Source organism: Muscardinus avellanarius, assembly GCF_963383645.1.
Source record: "Muscardinus avellanarius genome assembly, chromosome: 12".
NCBI classification, from domain to species: Eukaryota; Metazoa; Chordata; class Mammalia; order Rodentia; family Gliridae; genus Muscardinus; species Muscardinus avellanarius.
This window is the reverse complement of record NC_137798.1, coordinates 5380437-5399794: the sequence shown is the minus strand read 5'-3', so window position 1 is coordinate 5399794 and position 19358 is coordinate 5380437. Positions and strand designations below refer to the sequence as shown.

Here is a 19358-nt window from a genome sequence, read left to right as displayed (position 1 = left end):
ATAGGACTGGAAGTATAGTCTGGAGATAGAATGCCCCTGGATTCAATCCCTAGTGCCACACACACACAAAGAAAATCACAAATCTCTTTATTTTCAAGTGTTTGGATGCTTAAAGAAGAATATTTACAAAGAAAATCACAAATCTCTTTATTTTCAAGTGTTTGGATGCTTAAAGAAGAATATTTGAAGATTGATTTCGGAATCAAAGAGCATGGATCCCAGCAGTGACTACCATTTCCTCAGTCAGATTTTGTGGAGGAGAGCGAAATTCACCTTGGTCTGTGGCATCTTCGAAGGCGTGCTCCAACATGTGGCCCCTAACAAGATTGTTGTTCTAAAGAAAGGTCTTGTTTTCTCTGTCATACCATGCTGCCTGTTAAGAGCTTAATAACTGTGAGTGGTGACTTTGGGCTCCATTAGCAGCTAGATGAGCGGCATTAGTCCTGTTTTAAGGAAAGAATGAGAGGAAGATTAGAAGAACACTATTTTCCCATTAGCAACATGGATACGTGCATACGCCAGGTGGTCCCAACTACAGTTGACTTCCATCGACACGCTAGTGGAAATTGTCAGTGTATGGTTTTTCTTAGTTGCGTGCTTGTCTTAATAGCTTTCCATAAAATCATAAAGTAAAAATAATCAGTATTAGCCGGGCGTGGTGGCGCATGCTGGTAATCCCGCATTTGGGAGGCTGAGACCTGGAGGATCGCGGTTCACGGACAGCCTCAGCTACTTAGTGAGGCCCTCTGCAGCTCAGTGAGACCTGATTTCAAAATAAAGAATCAAGCAGGGCGTGGTGGCACACACTTGTAAACCCCGCACTTGGGAGGCTGAGACAGGAGGATCGCACAGGTTCGAAGCCAGCCTCAGCTACTTAGTGAGGCTTTCAGCAACTTAGTGAGACCCTATTTCCAAATAAAATATAAAAAAGGTCTGGGAGTATAGCCCGGAGGTAGAAAGCCTCTGGGTTCCACCCCCAGTACCACCACCAAAAAAAAAAAAAGGAATAAAAAATAGGGCAGGGGGGTAGCTCGGAGATCACATGCCCCTGGGTTCCATCCCCAGACCCACACACATAATAATGATAATGATAATAATAATAATAATAATAATAATAATAATAATAATAATAATCAGTATTAGTTAAAATTGCTTTTGGCTTCAACACTTCAACAGTCAAATAACAAAGATTTTTCTCATGCCATGATAGGTAAGCATTCTACCAATGAGATTCACCCCCAATGTCTCTGTATCTTTTTTTTTTTTTTTAGTACTAGGGGTGGAGGGGTGGAGTCCAGGGATGCTCTGCCCTTGAGCTACATCCCCAGCTCTTTTGGAGACAGGCTCTCACTAAGTTGCCAAGGGCGGCCTTGGACTTACAGTCCTGCTGCCTCAGCCTCCTGCTTTGCTGAGGTTTTGGATATGATAGAAATAGAAGCAGGATACTTGGAAGGTTGAGGCAGCAGGGTCACAGGTTTGAGGCAGCCTCAGCAACTTAGCCAGGCCCTGTTTTGAAATAAAAAGTAAAACAGGGCTGGAGGTGTAGCTTAGAAATAGAATAGAATGCCCCTGGGTTCAGTCTCCAGCACCAAAAAAAAAAAAAAAAAAAAAGAAAGAAAGAAAGAAAGAAAGAAAGGTAGAAAGAAAGAAGGAAAAAGAAGGAATGGAGGAGAAGCAGGCTCAAAAAGATGATTTCAGTTTGAAAAATAGTACAATAAGTCTGCTATTAGTCAATTGAAAAGTGAGTTGTGCTCAGAATATGGATGTGGGATAATAGGAAGTAAATATGATTATTCAAGGAGAGGAGGGAAGGAAGAAAGACATAACCTTAGGGCCCATGGACATATAGGAGCTAACGGAGGTGGTGGAGGCGGGACAGCAGTGCAGACGGGCTACACGTGCATAGTAAACTCACTGAGGGCCTGACATTGGCTCACACTTGTAATCGCAGCATTCGGGAGGCTGAGACAGGAGGATCACGGTTCGCAGACAGCCTCAGCTACTTAGTGAGGCCCTCTGCAACTCAGTGAGACCCTGTTTCAAAATAAAAGAATTTAAAAAAAGGGGGGGTAGGGCTCGGGGTGTATCTTGGAGGTAGAATGCCCTTGGGTTCCATCCCCAGTACCACAAAAAGCAAAAAACACTGAGAGGTGCAGGTGCAGCTCAGTGATACAGTGCCTGCCCACCTTGCTCAAGGCCCTGGGTTTGATGCTAATGCCACAAAAAATCATTAAGGCCAGAGTTTGAATCCTGACTGTTTTTTAATAGCAGTGTGACCTTGAGCTACTTATTCAACCTTTCTGAGACCCAGATTCCTCCATAGTGGGGATACTGAAATGCCTGTCTTATATTGCTGGAGAAATAATGTAGGCAAATGTTATGTCTGACTTGGAGTGGATGTTCAATAAAGTACCTGTAGGTAATTAGTAAAAAGGGAAATAAGCCAGGTGTGGTAGCACACACCTGTAAGGCTGAGACAGGAGGATCTGTTGGAGGACAGCCTCAGAAACTTAGACATCTTTTTTTGTGTGTGTGTGGTACTGCGGATGAAACCCAGGGACATTCTATCTTCGAGCTATACCCCCAGACCTATTTTTTTATATTTTATTTTGAAACAGGGTCTCACTGAGTTGCAGAGGACCTCACTAAGTGGCCGAGGCTGTTCGAGAACCGTGATCCTCTTGTCTCAGCCTCCCAAATGCTGGGATTACAAGCATGTGCCACTACGCCTGGCTCAGAGACACTGTTTTAGAGTAAAAAAATAAAATGGACCTGGGGTTGTAGCTCAGAGGTAGAATTCCTCTGGGTTCAACTGCCAGGTGCCAAAAAATAGAGGAAACAAGAACTAAGTATGAAGAATGTCCAATAAGCCAAAGATAAAAAGAGAAGCCTCCACAACTTAGCGAGACCCTGTTTCAAAATAAAGAATAAAAGCCGGGAGTGGTGGCACAGGCTTGTAATCCCAGCATTTGGGAGGCTGAGACGGGAGGATCACAGTTTGGGGACAGCCTCAGCTGCTTAGGCCCTTTGCAAATCAGTGAAACCTTGTTTCAAAGTAAAGAATTTTATTTTGAAAAAATAGGGCTGGGGTGTAGCTCAGAGGTAGAATAATATCACTGGGTTCAATCTCCAGTACTGCAAAAAGGAGGGAGAGAGAGAGGGAGAGGGAGAGGGAGAGGGAGAGGAGAATATTGCCGGAGGTTGCACATAAGTCAATCAAGTATGAGATGGTGAGTAGGAAACATTTTTGGAGTTTGACACATAGGCAGTCGATACTTTTTTTTGTGTGTGTGGCACCAGGGATGGAACCCAGGGGCATTATACCTCTGAACTATACCCTCAGCCTTATTTTATTCTTTATTTGGAAACAGGGTCTCAGGAAGTCATGGAGGGCCTCACAGCTGAGGCTGGCTGTGAACCTGTGATCTTTCTGTCTCTCAGCCTCCCAAGTACTAGGATTACAAGCATGCACCACCACGCCCAGTGTAGTTGGTAATCTTTGACCTGGCTAAGAATATATTCGATGGTATAGTGGGAGTGGAACTCGGGTATTTGGATTTATAAGAGATGTGGAAATAGCTGTTATAAATACTTCCCTCTAGAACAATGAGAGAGTATTATAGATACGACATTTGAACTCCCCTAACTCTACTTACAGAAGGGCCAGGAGTTAGATTGTTGTCCTTGATACTTCCGAGCATGTAGTATGCATGATCTAAAGAAGCAATTTTTAAGGGTCATCACATTTTCTCACAGTTTTAGGAAAATAATATAGTTAACTAACCAAATTAATTGTTTTCTTTAACAGCGAAAAACATGGAGACAGGCCAAAGTGTCTCAGGAGTGAAGATGATTTTTGGGCATGAGATTCTGAATGGTGAGTTTCAAATGCTCTGAATGCTAGTATTGGAATTTGCAGTAATAAACTTAGTGTTCTGTTGGGAGGCTGAGACTGGAGGATCGCGGTTCGCGGACAGCCTCAGCTACTCAGTGAGGCCCTCTGCAACTCAGTGAGACCCAGTTTCAAAATAAAGAATAAAAAAATGGGGCTGGGGGTGTAGCTCGGAGGTCAAATGCGCCTGGGTTTCGTCCTCAGATCCACAAAAAAGCTCTCCAGCCCTGTGCAGCGTGAGGGAAGGTCCGCCAGCACTGAGAGGAGTAAGAAAGAACCTTCCAGAACCAGTGCAGCTAACCCCAAGCTCGGGGTGGAGACATGTTCTTAATCCTGGTAGAAACCAGGAAGCCTGGAACATAATATCGGGAGTCTACAGCACTCGGGCGGTCTTTTCTGCCCTGCTGCTGGCCTTTCCAATTACCTTTGGGGGTACAGCATCAAACTGGGTGTGTGGGGTGCGACGGTGAGCTGCTTTCTGACTGGAAACGATTGGGAGCCGTTTGGTTATCTTTCAGTGGAACTACTGGATGAAGTGGAACAAGGTGCAGAGAGAGAAAAGGCATCTTCTGCTGGGTATGATGGCGTTGAGTGCTCCAGTCTCCCAGGAGTGCCCTTAGGGTAGAAAGACGTAATTCTCACCCACTGGCTGCTTGACTCCCAAAATGGCCTGAGGAGCTAGAGATGAGAAGGAAAATGTGATGTCTTCTTCCATCCTTAGATAGCGTCCTCAGGCCCACGGAAGCAGCAGACGAAAGGCCCTCTACGGGAAGGCCCCAGTCCTTACTATTTATGTGCGGCAAAATCTGTTCATGGCACTAGTCTCAAAGACCAAGTTCACCTGAGTGTTGTTTTTTGTAAGGATAGTCCAAATACAGAAAGAGCCGGAATGTATAAAACGAAAGATGAAGACCTAAACTTAAGTGCCCCTGCCGCACCTGCTCCTGAGGTGCCCGCCACCCCGCTGCCGAGTGACCTCAAGTACTGCCCGTCAGGTGAGTACTGGGGCTTGAATTTTCGAGGCTCTCTTTATTGCGATGCAGACCTCTGCAGAGCTGGCATAACCCTGAGTCAGGATTCTATATGGATCCAGGCGTGGTGGCGCACACTCTGTAATAGAATATTTTTTATTCTTTAATTTGAAACAGGGTTTCACTGAGTTGCAAAGGGCCTCACTACTTAGCGAGGCTGGCAGTGAACTGCGATCCTCCTGTCTCAGCCTCTCAAGTACTAGGATTATGCCTGGCAAGGATGGTAATTAATATTCACTGTGTGAGAGACTGACACAGGCAATAATGAGGTAACAGTAGATATTTGAATTGCAAGAGTAGCTGTTTATGAGTATAGCTAATATTAGTGGGAGGGTTATTTTATTGTCAAGGAGGGAAAATATATTTAATACCATCCTATTACAGAGGAAGAGGAGGTGACGTACATAGTCATTGATCAGTTCCAGCAGAAGTTCGGCGCTGCAGTAAGTACTGTCCTCAGTCATTTCCAGTATTGACTCTATATAGGTATTGTGTCTGTGTCTTATAAATTTATTTCATTTTGCCGGGTATGGTGGAGCATGCTTGTAATCCCAGTGCTTGGAAGGCAAGACAGGAGGATCACAGGTTTGAAGCTAGCCTCGACAACTTAGCAAGCCCTCCACAGCTTAGTGAGACCCTGTTTCCAAATAAATAAAATCAGAGCTAGGCGTGGTGGCACATGCTTGTAATCCCAGTCTTTGGAGGATGAGAAAGGAGGATCCAGGTTTGCAGCCAGCCTCAGCTACTTACTGAAGCCCTCTGCAACTTAGTGAGACCCTGTTTTGAAATAAAAAATACAAATCCTCCTGGGTTCAATCCCCAGCACCACTAAAATAAAATAAAATAAAACAAAATAAAATCAGGCTGGGGTTTAGTTCAGAGGTAAAATGCCTCGGTTCAATCCCCAGTGCTAATAATAATAATAATAATAATAATAATAATAATAATAATAATAATTATTTATTTATTATTAAAATAAATGTGTGGTGTGCATGCTTGTAATCCCAGCATTTTTGGAGGCTGAAACAGAAGGATTGTGCAGGTTCAAAAGCCAGCCTGAGCTACTTAGTGAGGCCCTTTGCAACTCTGTGAGACTGTTTCAAAATAAAGAATCAAAAATAGGGCTGGGAGTATCGCTTGGAGATAGAATTCCCCTAGGTTCCATCCCCAGTACCGAGAAAAAAAAAAAATAAGAATTTTTTGGTACTGGGGATTGAACTCAGGGCCATTCTACCTCCAGGCTATACCCTAAGACCGTTTTATTTTGAAATATGGTCTCTCTAAGTTATTTGGACTGCCCTCAAACCTTCAATTTGGGATTATAGGCATGCACTACCACACCTTGTCTTTTTATTTATTATTTATTTTTAAGTTTTTATTCCTGGGGGTTGAACCAGAGGAATTCTACCTCCTAGCTACACCCTAGCCCTTTTTATTTCTTGTTTTGAAACACTGTTTTACTACATTGCTGAGAATCTTGCTACACTGTTGAGGCTCTCCTCAAACCTGCAATCATACTGTCTCAGCCTCCCAAGTACTGGACTGCAGGCATGTTACCATCATACCTAGTTCCCATTTTTAAACTGAGTTGTAAAAATTCTGTGTGTGTGTGTGTGTGTGTGTGTGTGTGTGTGTGTGTGTGTGTGTGGTATTAGGGATTAAACCCATGGCGTTCTGAGTTATACCCCCAGCTCTTTTTATTATTTGTTTTGAAGCAGTGTCTCCCTAGGTTGCTGAGGCCCTTGCACCTGCATTCCTCCTGTCTCAGCCTCCCAAGTACTGGGATTACAGGCATGAGCCACCGGGACCTACAGGTTGTAAGAATTCTTTACACATTAGCTGATCCTTCCTTCCTTCCTTCTTTCCTTCCTTCCTTCCTTCCTTTCTCTTAGCTGATTCTTTCAAGGGTCTGTAACAACAGTGTTTTAAAAAATAGGCTAAGAGCCAGGTGCAAAGGTGCACACTTGTAATTCTAGTACTTGGGAGGCTGAGACAGGAGGATATCGGGGTCGCTGCCAGCCTCAGCTACTTAGTGAAGCCCTCTGCAGTTTAGTGAACATCACTGGATTAAATTCCCAGCACCACACACACAAAAAAAATAGGGTAAAAATTTTGCTGTAGAAATTTGAAGAGGTTAATTGGAATTCTTATCAATAGGAAAAAATCCTCCTTGATTGAGTGTATACTGAAATTCAGTTCCCTTTTCTCATCACTGAGATGCAAAGGGCCTCACTACGTCCTGAGGCTGTCCGCGAACTGCAATCCTTCTGTCTCAGCCTCCCAGGTACTAGGATTACAAGCGTGTGTCACCACGCCCGGGAACATAGGCCACTGGTGATGTTATGATGCCACTGTGTTTTCCTAGAGCTCTGTCCTTTTCTTCCTTTTCCTCCCAGATGCTCCACATCAAGAAACAGAGTGTCCTAAGTGTGGCTGCAGAAGGAGCTAATGTGTGTCGCCATGGAAAACTGTGTTGGCTTCAGGTAAAAGAGTTTTTAAAACTTTTTATTATTAGCCAGGCGTGAGCCCCTCAGCAACTTAGTGAGACCCTGTTTCAAAATAATGAATAAAAAATTGGGCTGGGGTGTAGCTCAAAAGTATAATGCCCCAGTATTCCCCCTCAAAAAAAAAAAAAAAATCCAGGCATGGTGGTGCACGCTTGTAACCACAGCATTCAGGAGGCTGAGACTGGAGGATCGTGGTTTGCCAACAGCCTCAGCTACTTAGTGAGGCCCTCTGCAACTCAGTGAGACCCTGTTTCAAAAAATAAAATAAAGAAGCCGGTGTGGTGGCACACACTTGTAATCTCAGCATTCAGGAGTCTGAGACAGGAGGATCGAGGTTCACGGACAGCCTCAGCTACTTAGTGAGGCCCTCTGCAACTCAGTGAGACCCTGTTTCAAAATAAAGAATAAAAAATAGGGAAGGGGGTGTAGCTCAGAGGTAGAATACGCCCTGGGTTCCATCCCCAGACCCACACACACACAAAAATAAAGATTAAAAAATAGTGCTTTGGGTGTATTCATTTCGAGTCACCCCTCCATGCCAGTCTGGTATGGATCTGTATTTCTATTTTCTGTATTTCTATCTTTCTAATAAACTTCTTTAAATCTTCAAAAAAAAAAATAGTGCTTGGGGTGTAGTTTAGAGGTAGAGAGCCCCTGGGTTCCATCCCTGATACTGCCAAAAGAAACCTCTTTCTTATAAAATAATTTTAGATTAACTCACTATTTGTGTGTGGGGGGGTAGTGGGGATTGAACCCAGGGGCATTTTACCTCTGAGCTACTCCCCCAGTCCTGTTTTAATTTTTATTTTGAAACAGGGTCTCACTAAGTTGCTGAAGGGCTCCTGAAGTTGCTAAGACGGGTCTCAAACCTGCGATCCTTCCATGTCAGCCTCTAATATTAAGCACGTGGTGTGCGCCACCATGCCAATCTTGGTCCCTATGTCTTTTCATTTTTTTGGGCGCTGGGGGATCCAGCCAGGGATCCCACACATGCTAGGCAGGTGCTCACAATGTAACCCCGGGCCTCGCTCTATTATATTTTTTCTGTTATCCCAGTGCCATTGTTCTGTCACTTGTTTGGAATGTCCTTCGTTGTTGTTCTTTGGGGTACTGTGGATTGAACCCAGAGGTGTTCCATCTCTGAGGTACACCCACAGTCCTTTTTATTTTGAGATAAAGTCTTGCTAGGTTGCTGAAGCAGAACTTGAACCTCAGACCCTCCTGTCTCAGCCTCTGAAGCACTGGGATTACAGACGTACACCACCCTGCCTGACCGTGGCGTGCGTCTGAAGGTATCTGAATCATTTGGCCAGGTGTGGTGGTACTGGTCTATAACCCTAGTACATGAGAGGCTGAAGCAAGAGGGTCAAAGGTTTGAGGCCAGCCTCAGCATGTTTTTGTGGAGGGTACTAAGGATTGAACCAAGGAGCATTCTACCTCCAAACTACAACCCAGCTGCCCTGGCCCAGTTTTTATTTATTTATTTATTATCTACTTATTATTTTAAATTTATTTTTGTGGTACTGGGGATTGAACCCAAGGACATTTTACCTCTGAGCTATACCCCTAATCCTATTTGTATACTGTTTTTTGTTTGCTTGTTTTGCACTAGGGATGGAACCCAGGGGCATTCTTACCGCCGAGCTACGCCCCCAGCCCTACTTTTTATTCTTTATTTTGAAACCGGGTCTCACTGAGTTGTAAAGGGCCTCACTAAGTAGCTGAGGCTGGCCGCGAACCACGATCCTCCTGTCTCAGCATCCCAAGTACTGGGATTACAAACCTAGGCCACCAAAACTGGCTGGTACTGGAGATTGAACTCAGAGACATTCTACCTCCAAGCTACACCACCAGCCTGATTTTATTTATTATTTGGAAACAGTGGCTCAATAAATTGCCAAGGTTGGCTTTGAACCTACAATCCTCCTGTGTCAACCTCCCAAGTACTAGGATTACAGGAGTGCACTACTATGCCCAGATAAATTTAAACCCGTTTTCCCTAAAAATCATTGAATGTCTTTGTTTTGGTACTAGGGATTGAACCGAGGGGCACTCTACCTCCGAGCTCCGTCCCCAGCCCTGTTTTAGTTTTTTTTCAAAACAGGGTTTCACTAATTTCCTCAGAGCCTCACTAAGTTGCTAAGGCTGTCCTCAAACCTGTGATCCCAAGTACTGGATTATAAGCATGAGCCACCACGCCCAGATTTTTTTATGTTTATTTTTATTTATTTATTTTATTTATTTGCAGCACTGGGGATGGAACTCAGGGGTATTTTACCTCCGAGCTACACTCCAGGTTCTAATTTTTTTTTTTTTTTTTTTTTTTTTTTTTTTGTGGTACTGGGGTTCCTGAAAGCCCTTCTACCTCCGGGCTACACTCCCAGACCTATTTTATATTTTTATTTAGAAACAGGGTCTCCTAAGCCAGCGTGCGCGGCTGGCTTCGAACCTGCGCAATCCTCCTGTCTCTGCCTCCCAAGCGTGGGGATTACAAGCGTGCACCACCACGCCTGGCCAGGTCCTAATTTTTAGTCCTTTTCTTTTCTTTTCTTTTCTTTTCTTTTCTTTTCTTTTCTTTTCTTTTCTTTTCTTGCAATACTGGGGATGGAACCCAGGGTCATTCTACCTCTGAGCTACACCCCCAGCTCTTTTTTTTATTCTTAGTTTGAGACAAGGTCTCACTGAGTTGCAGAGGGCCTCACTAAGTAGCTGAGGCTGTCGGCAAACCACGATCCTCCAGTCTCAGCCTCCAGAATGCTGGGATTACAAGCGTGCGCCACCACGCCCGGCTCTAGTCCTTTTTGAAACAGGGTCTGACTAGGTTGCTGCAAGTCAGTTTGCTGAGCCATGTCTTGTGTTCTTGATCCTCAGATCCCCTTCCCCGGTTGGTCCTTATCCCCAGTTGTTCAATATCCTGTTTATTGTAGGTGGCCACAAATAGCCGCGTTTACTTATTTGACATTTTCCTTCTGGGAAGTCGAGCTTTCAACAATGGACTTCAGATGATATTGGAAGACAAGAGAATCTTAAAGGTGAATGTGAAAGCCAATTCCTTTGCTAGTAAGTTTAGCAGCTGGGCCCTGGTAACTGTCCATCTTCTGATTCCTAGGTTATACATGACTGTCGCTGGCTCTCTGATTGCCTCTCCCATCAATACGGGATTATGCTGAATAATGTCTTTGACACACAGGTACGTGAAGTGAAAATACTCCATGCAAACCAGTGTACGTAGCTCCAGGTAGAAAATAGTCCTTGTCTGATAGTGATTGAAACATTTTTCTTTTTCTTTCTCTTCTTTCTTTTTTTTTTTTTTCGTGGTACCGGGGTTCCTGGAAACCCTTCTACCTCCACGCAATCCTCCTGTCTCCGCCTCCCAAGCAGCATGGGGATTACAAGCATGTGTCACCATGCCCGGCTTTTTTTTTCTTTTTCTTTTTCTTTCTCTCTCTCTCTCTCTCTTTTTGAGGGGCAGGGGGTGTACCATTCTTGCCCACTTTTTTTTTTTTTGCAGTACTGGGGATAGAACCCAGGGACATTCTACCTTCAAGCTACACCTCCAGCCCAATTTTTTATTCCTTATTTTGAAACAGGGTCTCACTGAGTTGCAAAAGGACTCATTAAGTAGCTGAGGCTGTCCATGAATGGTGATCCTTCTGTCTCAGCCTCCCAAATGCTGGGATTACAAGCATGCGCCACCACGCCCAGTTTTTTGTGGTTTTTTTTTTGGTGGTACTGGGGTTCCTGGAAGCCCTGCTACCTCTGGGCTACACTCCCAGACCTATTTTTACATTTTTATTTGGAAACAGGGTCTCTTAAGCCAGTGCGCGCAGCTGGCTTCGAACCTGCGCGATCCTCCTGTCTCTGCCTCCCAAGCGCGGGGATTACGAGCGTGCGCCACCACGCCCGGCAACGCCCGGTTTGTATTATTATTACTATTATTATTATTATTATTTGTTTTGTTTTGAAACAGGGTCTCACTAGATTGCTGAGTCTTTCTAAGTTGCTGAGGCTGGTCTCAGACCTGTGATCCTACTGTCTAAGCCTCTAAATTACTTAGATTTCAGGCATGTGCCACCATACCACCATGCCCAGCCACAATTCTTAATCTTATTAGCTTTTCTTAAAAGTTTACCAGAGTTACTAATGGATAATAAAAATAATTCTTAGCTGGGTCTGGTGTCGCAGGTTTGTAATCCTAGTACTTGGAGACTGGTACAGGAGGATCGCAGGTTTGTGGCCAGACTCAGCTATCTTAGTAGGCCCTCCACAACTTAGTGGGACCCTGTTTCAAAATAAGGAATAAAAAATAGGGCTGGGGGTACAGCTCAGAGATAGAATGCCCCTGGGTTCCATCCCCAGTTCTGAAAAAAAAAAAAAATCTTGAATTTTCTTTTTCTTTTTTCAATCCTCAGACACGAACACATTAGCTGGATGTGGTTGGTACAGGCCATAATCCAGCTACTGAGGAGATTCAAGACCAGCCTGGACAAATTAGCAAGAACCTCTCTCAAAAACTTTAAAAAGCTGGATGTAGTGGCCCATGCCTGTAATCCCAGTACTTGGGAGGCTGAGACAGAAAGATTGCAGGTTTGAGGACAGCCTCAGCAATTTATTGAAACCCTGTTTCAAAATAAAAAGGGCTGGGATGTAGCTCAGAGGTAGAATGCTCTAAGGCTCAGTGCCTAGTACCAATAAATAAATAAATAAATAAGCCCTTTAAAGTGTGGCATGGTGGTCCGTGTTTATAATCCCAGTACTTGAGAGTCTAATGCAGGAGAGCTGCAGGTTTGTAGCCAGCCTCAGCAATTTAGTGAGGCCCTGTGTTGCAACTAGTACCACACACACACACACACACACACACGCACACGCACACGCACACGCACACACAACTTTAAAAAGCATACCTGTAATCCCAATATTGGGAGGCTGAGACAGGAAGATCACAGGAAGAACCCAGCCTCAGCAACATAGAAACACTCAGCAATCTAGCGAGACACTGTTTCAAAACAAAATCTAAAATAGGGGTGGAGATGTAGCTCAGAGGTAGAATGCTCCTGGTTTCCATCCCCAGAACCAAAAAAAAAAGTATGTATGTATGTATATATATATAATATTTTTTTTTGCCATGAGATAGTTGCTATATATATTTGGCTCATTGGTTTGTCTTTTTTTTTTTAATACCATAGATAGCAGATGTTCTTCAGTTTTCTATGGAAACGGGTGGCTTTCTTCCAAACTGCATCAGTACTTTGCAGGAGAGTTTAATCAGACACCTTAAAGTAGCCCCCAAATATCTGTCCTTTCTAGAAGAGAGACAAAAACTGATTCGGGTGAGTGTTAAAGGATATCCTATTTCATATTAAATTATTATTATTTTTTTTGCAGGTCTGGGGATGGAACCCAGGGGCATTTGACCTCCGAGCTACACCCCCCTGCCCTATTTTTTTTTTCTTTATTTTGAAACCGGGTCTCACTGAGTTGCAGAGGGCCTCACTAAGTAGCTGAGACTGTCCATGAACCGCGATCCTCCAGGTCTCAGTCTCCCAAATGCTGGGATTACAAGCGTGCACCACCACGTCTGGCTTCATATTAAATTTTTTCAAGTGTTTCTGAGCAGTTTTTGTTTTCAGCCCATGATACAGAGAAGTGACAGCTGCCATGTAGGCATAGGAACATTGCCAGAATCTTAGTTGTGCCATGTAGGGACAGTTTGTGATTTCAGATGGATAAAAGCCAGGATCCACATTTGCTGGTTAAAAAGCCAGGTTCTAGATTTGTTGATTAACAATTTAAAAGTACTCTGAAGCCAGGCGTGGTGGCGCACGCTTGTAATTCCAGCATTTGGGAAGCTGAGACCGAATGATCGCGGTTCGCGGACAGCCTCAGCTACTTAGTGAGGCCCACTGCAACTCAGTGAGACCCTGTTTCAAAATAAAGAATAAAAAATAGGGCTGAGGGTGTAGCTCAGCAGTCAAATGCCCCTGGTTTCCATCCCCAGACCCACAAAAAATAAAAAAAAATAAAATAAAAAATAGAAGTACTCTGAAATAAATTTTCAGATTGGAGCATCAAAATACCTTTATAAAAATTTGGATTAATGCAATGGAATCAAAATTATCCCAGCTATGTTTCCCAAAGTAATATGCTTTCATTAGTGCCTAATATCCTTGCATGTAAATGTAGGTTGTAAACATATTGTCTAATATACTCAATCCTGCTCTCTCCAACTTTGAATGAGAGGTCCTAACTGACTAACCTATCTTCTCGCTTTGTCTTAACATGTACTATATATTGCAGCTTTGTGTATGCGTGTGTGTATGTATGTGTGTGTGCACACTCACTGTGCATGCACTCAGCAGTGTTAAAGTAGGAGGTGAAAATAGAAGAAAATGACTGTTTTAAATTAAGCAGCCCTGAGAGTTATTTTCTCTGAAGTTTTTCTTATTATTCCTAAACGGTTGTCTTGGTGTCTCTAGGAAAACCCAGAAATGTGGTTCACACGACCTCTTCCCTCCTCGCTATTAAAAATGTTGGCCCTGGAAGCGACCTACCTGCTACCTCTTCGCTTGGCCCTCCTGGATGAGATGATGTCGGACCTCACCACCCTGGTGGACCGCTACCTCAGCACCTACCGAGAAGGCTCTGCCAACCGCCTTGCGGGCACGGAGGTGGGTGGGGCGCTCTGGCTTGTCTTCCTCTGCAGTTTCTGCCACTTCCTCACAAGAGCACAGTGATGACCTTTCACAGCTGCAGCAACTTTCCCATACGAGATCTGGTGATCAATATTTTATTTTTATTTATTTTTGTGTGTTTGTAGTACTGGGGATAGAACCCAGGCACATTCCAACTCTGAGCTATACCCCCAGACCTATTTACTTACTTATTCACTTACTTATTGCAGTTCTAGGGATTGAACCTAGTGGCATTCTACTTATGAACTATATCCCGAGCCCTATTTTATCTTATTTATTTTTGAAACAGAGTCTCACTAAGTTACGGCAGGCCTCACTAAGTAGCTGAGGCTGGCTGAGAACCTGCATTCCTCCTGTGTCAGCCTCTCAACTACTAGAATTACAAGCATGTGTCACCACACCTGGCTTAACTTAACATACGAACATACATACATACATATATATTTTTTTCTTTTTTGTGGTACTGGAGATGGAACCCAGTGGTTCTACCTCCAAGCTACACCCCAGCCCTATTTTTTTTTCTTTATTTTGAAACAGGGTCTCACTGAGTTGCAAAGGGCCTCACTAAGTAGCTGTATACATACATACATACATACATACATACATACATACATACATACATATATTTATTTTCTTAGTGGCACTAGGGGTTGAACCCAGGGGCATTCTACCTCTGAGCTCCACCCCCAGCCCTCTTTTATTTTTATTTGGAGACAGGGTCTCACTAGGTTGATAAGAGTCTCGATATTCCTGAGTCTGTCCTTGAACCTGTGATCCCATCTCATCTCAGCCTCCCAAGAACAGTTTACAAGTGTGCTCCATCACACCAGCTGCACTAATTATTTTTATGCAGTCAGAGTAATATCAGTGAAGTATAGACCTAGCCGACTATTGCGTGCATTCCAAATCTGTGTTGCATCCTGCTTTTATAAACTTCATCAGTTTACGCCAGGCATGGTGGCCCAAGTTTGTAATCCCTGCGCTTGGGAGGCTGAGACAGGAGGATTGCACAGGTTCGAAGCCAGCCTCAGCTACTTAGTGAGGCTCTCAGCAACTTAGTGAGACCCTGTTTCCAAATAAAATATAAAATAGGTCTGGGAGCATAGCCCGGAGGTAGAAAGCCTCTGGGTTCCGCCCCAGTACCACATATAAATAAATAAACCTCATCAGTTTAAGGATGATTTTTATGTTTTTAAAGGATTATTTAAAAAAAAAAGAAGGGGCTAGGGGCACTTGCTTGGCAAGGAAATAATACAGATGTGTCTCGTCTTATAGCGGGGTTGTATTCTGATAACACTTATCAGAAGTTGAAACTACGTGATTCTGTGTTCATAGCTGCACACTTCACCATTGCCAAACTGTGGAACCAGCCAACATGTCCATCAACAGATGAGTGGATTACAAAACTATGGGATATGTACACAATGGAATTTTACTCAGCCATAAAGAAAAACACAATTACATCATTTACAGGGAAATGGATGGAACTGGAGGACGTTATGCTTAGTGAGATCAGTCAGTCACAAAAAATAAAAAAATCAGACTCTCCCTAATATGCGAAAGCTAAGGAGGAAATGGGTCATAGGAGGAAGTCTAGATGAAGAAGATACTACAGATGGGCAAAGAAGGCCACCTGAGGGGATGGGAGGGGGAGAGGGAAATTCTCTAATGATCATGAGGTACTTTAACAAAGTAATCACTTAGCCAAACATGAGAAGGAGGAGGGGGAAGGAATGGGCTGGGAACTGGGGAAGGGCTAATTGGGTAATGTGTGCATGTATGTCTCCACCATCGTGTACTCCATTAAGATGTGTGACTACCATGCACCAATAAAGAGTTAAAAATAAATTAAAAAAAAAGAAAGTTGCAAGCTGAGCGTGGTGATACACTCCTGTAATCTTAGTATTTGGGAGATTGAGGCAAGGAGATCACAAGTTCAAGGACAACCTCAGCAACTAGTGAGGCTCTCATCAACTTAGTGAGACCCTGTTTCAAAATAAAAATAAAATAGGGCTGAGGTATATCTTGGAGGTAGAATGCCCCTGGGTTCAATCCCCAGTATCATACATACAAACACCAAAAAAAAAGGGGGGGGGGGATACAACCAGGTGTGGTGGCATATGCCTATAACATAATCCCCATACTTGGAAGGCTGAGACAGGAGGATTGCAGGTTCAAGTCTAACCTCAGTAACTTAGCAAGACCCTGAGCAGTTTACACCCTGTTTCAAAATTTAAAAAATAAAATAAAAAGGCTTGGCAGTTTAGCTTGGAGGTAGAATACCCCTAGATTCAATCCCAGTACCCCCCAAAAAAAGGAGAAAGAACATTGTGTGTGTGTGTGTGTGTGTGTGTGTGTGTGTGTGTGTGTGTGTGTGCGTTTTACTGGGGATTAAACCCAGGGCCATTCTACCTCTAAGCTATACCCCCAACCTTGTTTTATTCTTTTTTGGTTCTTGGGATTGAACCCAGAGGAGGCATTCTACCTTTGAGCTATACCCCCAGCCAGATTTTCTTTTCTTTTTTGGAAACAGGCCCTAACTAGGTTGCTAAGAGTCTTAACTACTTGCTGAGGCTGTCTTTCAGCCAGCACTCCTACCGTTTCAGCCTTCCAAGTACTGGCTGGGATTACAAGCATGTGCCACCACGTCCAATTTATTTCTTATTTGGAAACAGAATCTCACTACTTGCTGAGGTTGTCCTTGAACCTGCAATCCTCCTGTCTCAGCCTTCCAAGTACTGGGATCACAGGTGTGCACCACCATACCTAGCAGAAACAGATTTTTGGCAGATGCGCTTGCTAAGGCAACTGGTGTCAGTTTGGGAAACTTAATTTCCCCTATAATCTTTCTATATACATATGTTCACACACATACACATACACACAAAGTGTATTCGTCACCTTTTCAAGATATTTAAATTACTTGAAGCCGGGTGTGGTGGCGCATACTTGTAATCCCAGCATTTGGGAGGCTGAGACAGGAGGATCGCAGTTCACGGACAGCTTCAGCTACTACTTAGTGAGGCCCTTTGCACCTCAGTGAGACCCTGTTTCAAAATAAAGAATAAAAAATAGGGCTAGGGCATGGTGGCACACACTTGTAATCCCAGGATTCGGGAGGCTAAGACCGGAGGATCGCAGTTCGCGGACAGCCTCAGCTACTTACGCCCTTGCAACTCAGTGAGACCGGTTCAAAATAAAGAATAAAAAATAGGGCAGGGGCTGTAGCTCGGAGGCTGAATGCCCCTGGGTTTCATCCCCAGTACTCCAACCCCCTAAAACATAATTAAATTACTTGAAAAAAAATAGTATAATTATAGTTAAAGACACTAGAGGGTGCTATGTGAACACATTTGAGTAGATAGTCAAGTGCTTATTTCTGTTAGGTATAACAGAACTGATTTTAAGTACCATATTTGGAAGTTTAGTTATCATAAACCTGTGTTCATTTTCCTTTCTTAGCCTACCTGTATGGAGCTGCCAGAGGAACTACTTCAACTCAAGGACCTCCAAAATCATCGCAAAGAGAGAGCCGTAAAAGAATACAGGGTGAATGCACAGGGACTCCTAATAAGAACAGTCCTACATGCAAAGAAATCAGAGGCAGAGACAGCAGGGAAAGAGGAACAAGTCAGAGGCTTCTTATTTTGTAAAAATCCTGGGGTAGATAAAGCTCCAGGTGTTGTATCTCGTGAGTTTCATGAGGACGTGAATTCTTTGAAAGAAGAATCTAAAGAAAAAATAGCAAAATCTCATCTCCCTCCCAAACAGGAAGGAGAAGCGAGTGGGGATTCCAGCAAGAAACTCATTGGCCCTGAGTCCAGGGGGCCAGAGGCCCAGAGGGTAACTGAGGAAGAGTGCTCTCTCACACCCAAGCATGAATTACACACAAGTCTTTCTTTGAAAGAAGAGATAGAACATTTATTGATGGCTGAAAATAAGGAAGATTTAACATGCACAAAACAAGATATTTCAGTATCTCCTTCTCTTCCTCAAGAAACCAGAGTGTTGCCGAATGACACCTTTCATCCTTTCAAAAAAGCGGTGATTTCCACACTCCCTCCCTGTCCAGCCTTGGAGAAGACAGACTCATGGGTAAATCCCTAAGCCTGCCTTAGTAGTAGTAGTTTGTTTGTACAGCCAGTAAGACGGCCCATTTCCCCTGCCATCCAGGGCTGTCCTCAGGGCTTAAGTTTCTCTTATGGCAGGTTTAGGGAGAATTCAGTCCTAGTCTTTGGGGAAAATTCTGTCTTCTTGCTTATTCTTGTATTCCTGATATTTGGATTTAGATATGAATTAATTAGTTAAATAAGGGAAGAAGTAAAATTTCTGATTTTTTTTTCACCATACAAAAATGTTCCCAGTGGCCAGAGTAAGTTATTTCCTATCATTTTGAGTTTAGAGGATTGGAAGTAGGGAAAAATCTTGGACTTAGTATCAGGAAGAATCTATAATTTAAAAATTTCGCCTTGCCAGGCGTGGGGCCGCATGCCATTAGTCCCAGTATTTGGAAAGCTGAGACAGGAGGATCACAGGTTCGTGGCCAGCCTTAGCAACTTAGCAAGACACTGCTTCAAAAAAAGAAAAAAAAAAGCAAGTATGTTGACGCATATTTGTAATCCCAGTACTTGGGAGGCTGAGACCAGAGAATCACGCAGGTTCTCGAAGCCAGCCTCAGCTACGTAGCGAGGCTCTCAGCAACTTAGTGAGGCCCTGTTTCCAAATAAAATATAAGATAGGTCTAGGAGTATAGCCTGGAAGCAAAAAGCCCCTGGGTTCCATCCCTAGTATCACACACAGAAAATAAATAAATATATAATAAAACAGGGTTGGTGGTGTAGCTCAGAGGTAGCTGCCCCTGGGTTCAATCCCCAGCACCACACATACACAGAAACACACAAATTCCATCTTCTCTTTTGGGCTTTTTGATAGGTTTGAAGGGGTCCTGTAAAATTTTTAGTGATAGAGCCGGGCGTGGTGGCGCACACTTGTAATCACAGCATTTGGGAGGCCGAGACTGGAGGATCGCGGTTCGCGGCCAGCCTAAGCTGCTTAGTGAGGCCCTCTGCAACTCAGTGAGACGCTGTTTCAAAATAAAGAATAATAATAAATAAAAAATAGGGCCAGGGGTATAGCTCGGAGGTCGAATGCCCCTGGGTTCCATCCCCAGACCCGTAAAAAAAAAAAAAAAATCTTAGTGATAAGTTTTTAAAAAATGGAACCTAGCGGGGCATGG

At 43.6% G+C, this 19358-nt stretch overlaps 1 protein-coding gene across 2 annotated transcripts; it reads left to right on the top strand.

Annotated features, from left to right (window-relative positions):
• Positions 1-211: 211 nt before the first annotated feature.
• On the top strand, positions 212-18229 carry EXD1 (exonuclease 3'-5' domain containing 1; the record flags this gene model as incomplete). Of its 2 annotated transcripts, XM_080707734.1 has the most annotated exons (11): positions 212-344; positions 3809-3877; positions 4411-4468; positions 4760-4887; positions 5308-5366; positions 7320-7406; positions 10358-10462; positions 10540-10620; positions 12617-12760; positions 13907-14098; positions 17585-18229. In XM_080707734.1, 11 exons carry the CDS (start codon positions 212-214, stop codon positions 18227-18229), a joined length of 1701 nt encoding a protein of 566 aa, XP_080563860.1. The 2 variants fall into 2 exon arrangements, with proteins under 2 accessions (XP_080563860.1, XP_080563861.1); XM_080707735.1 differs by lacking the exon at positions 3809-3877.
• Positions 18230-19358: the final 1129 nt, after the last annotated feature.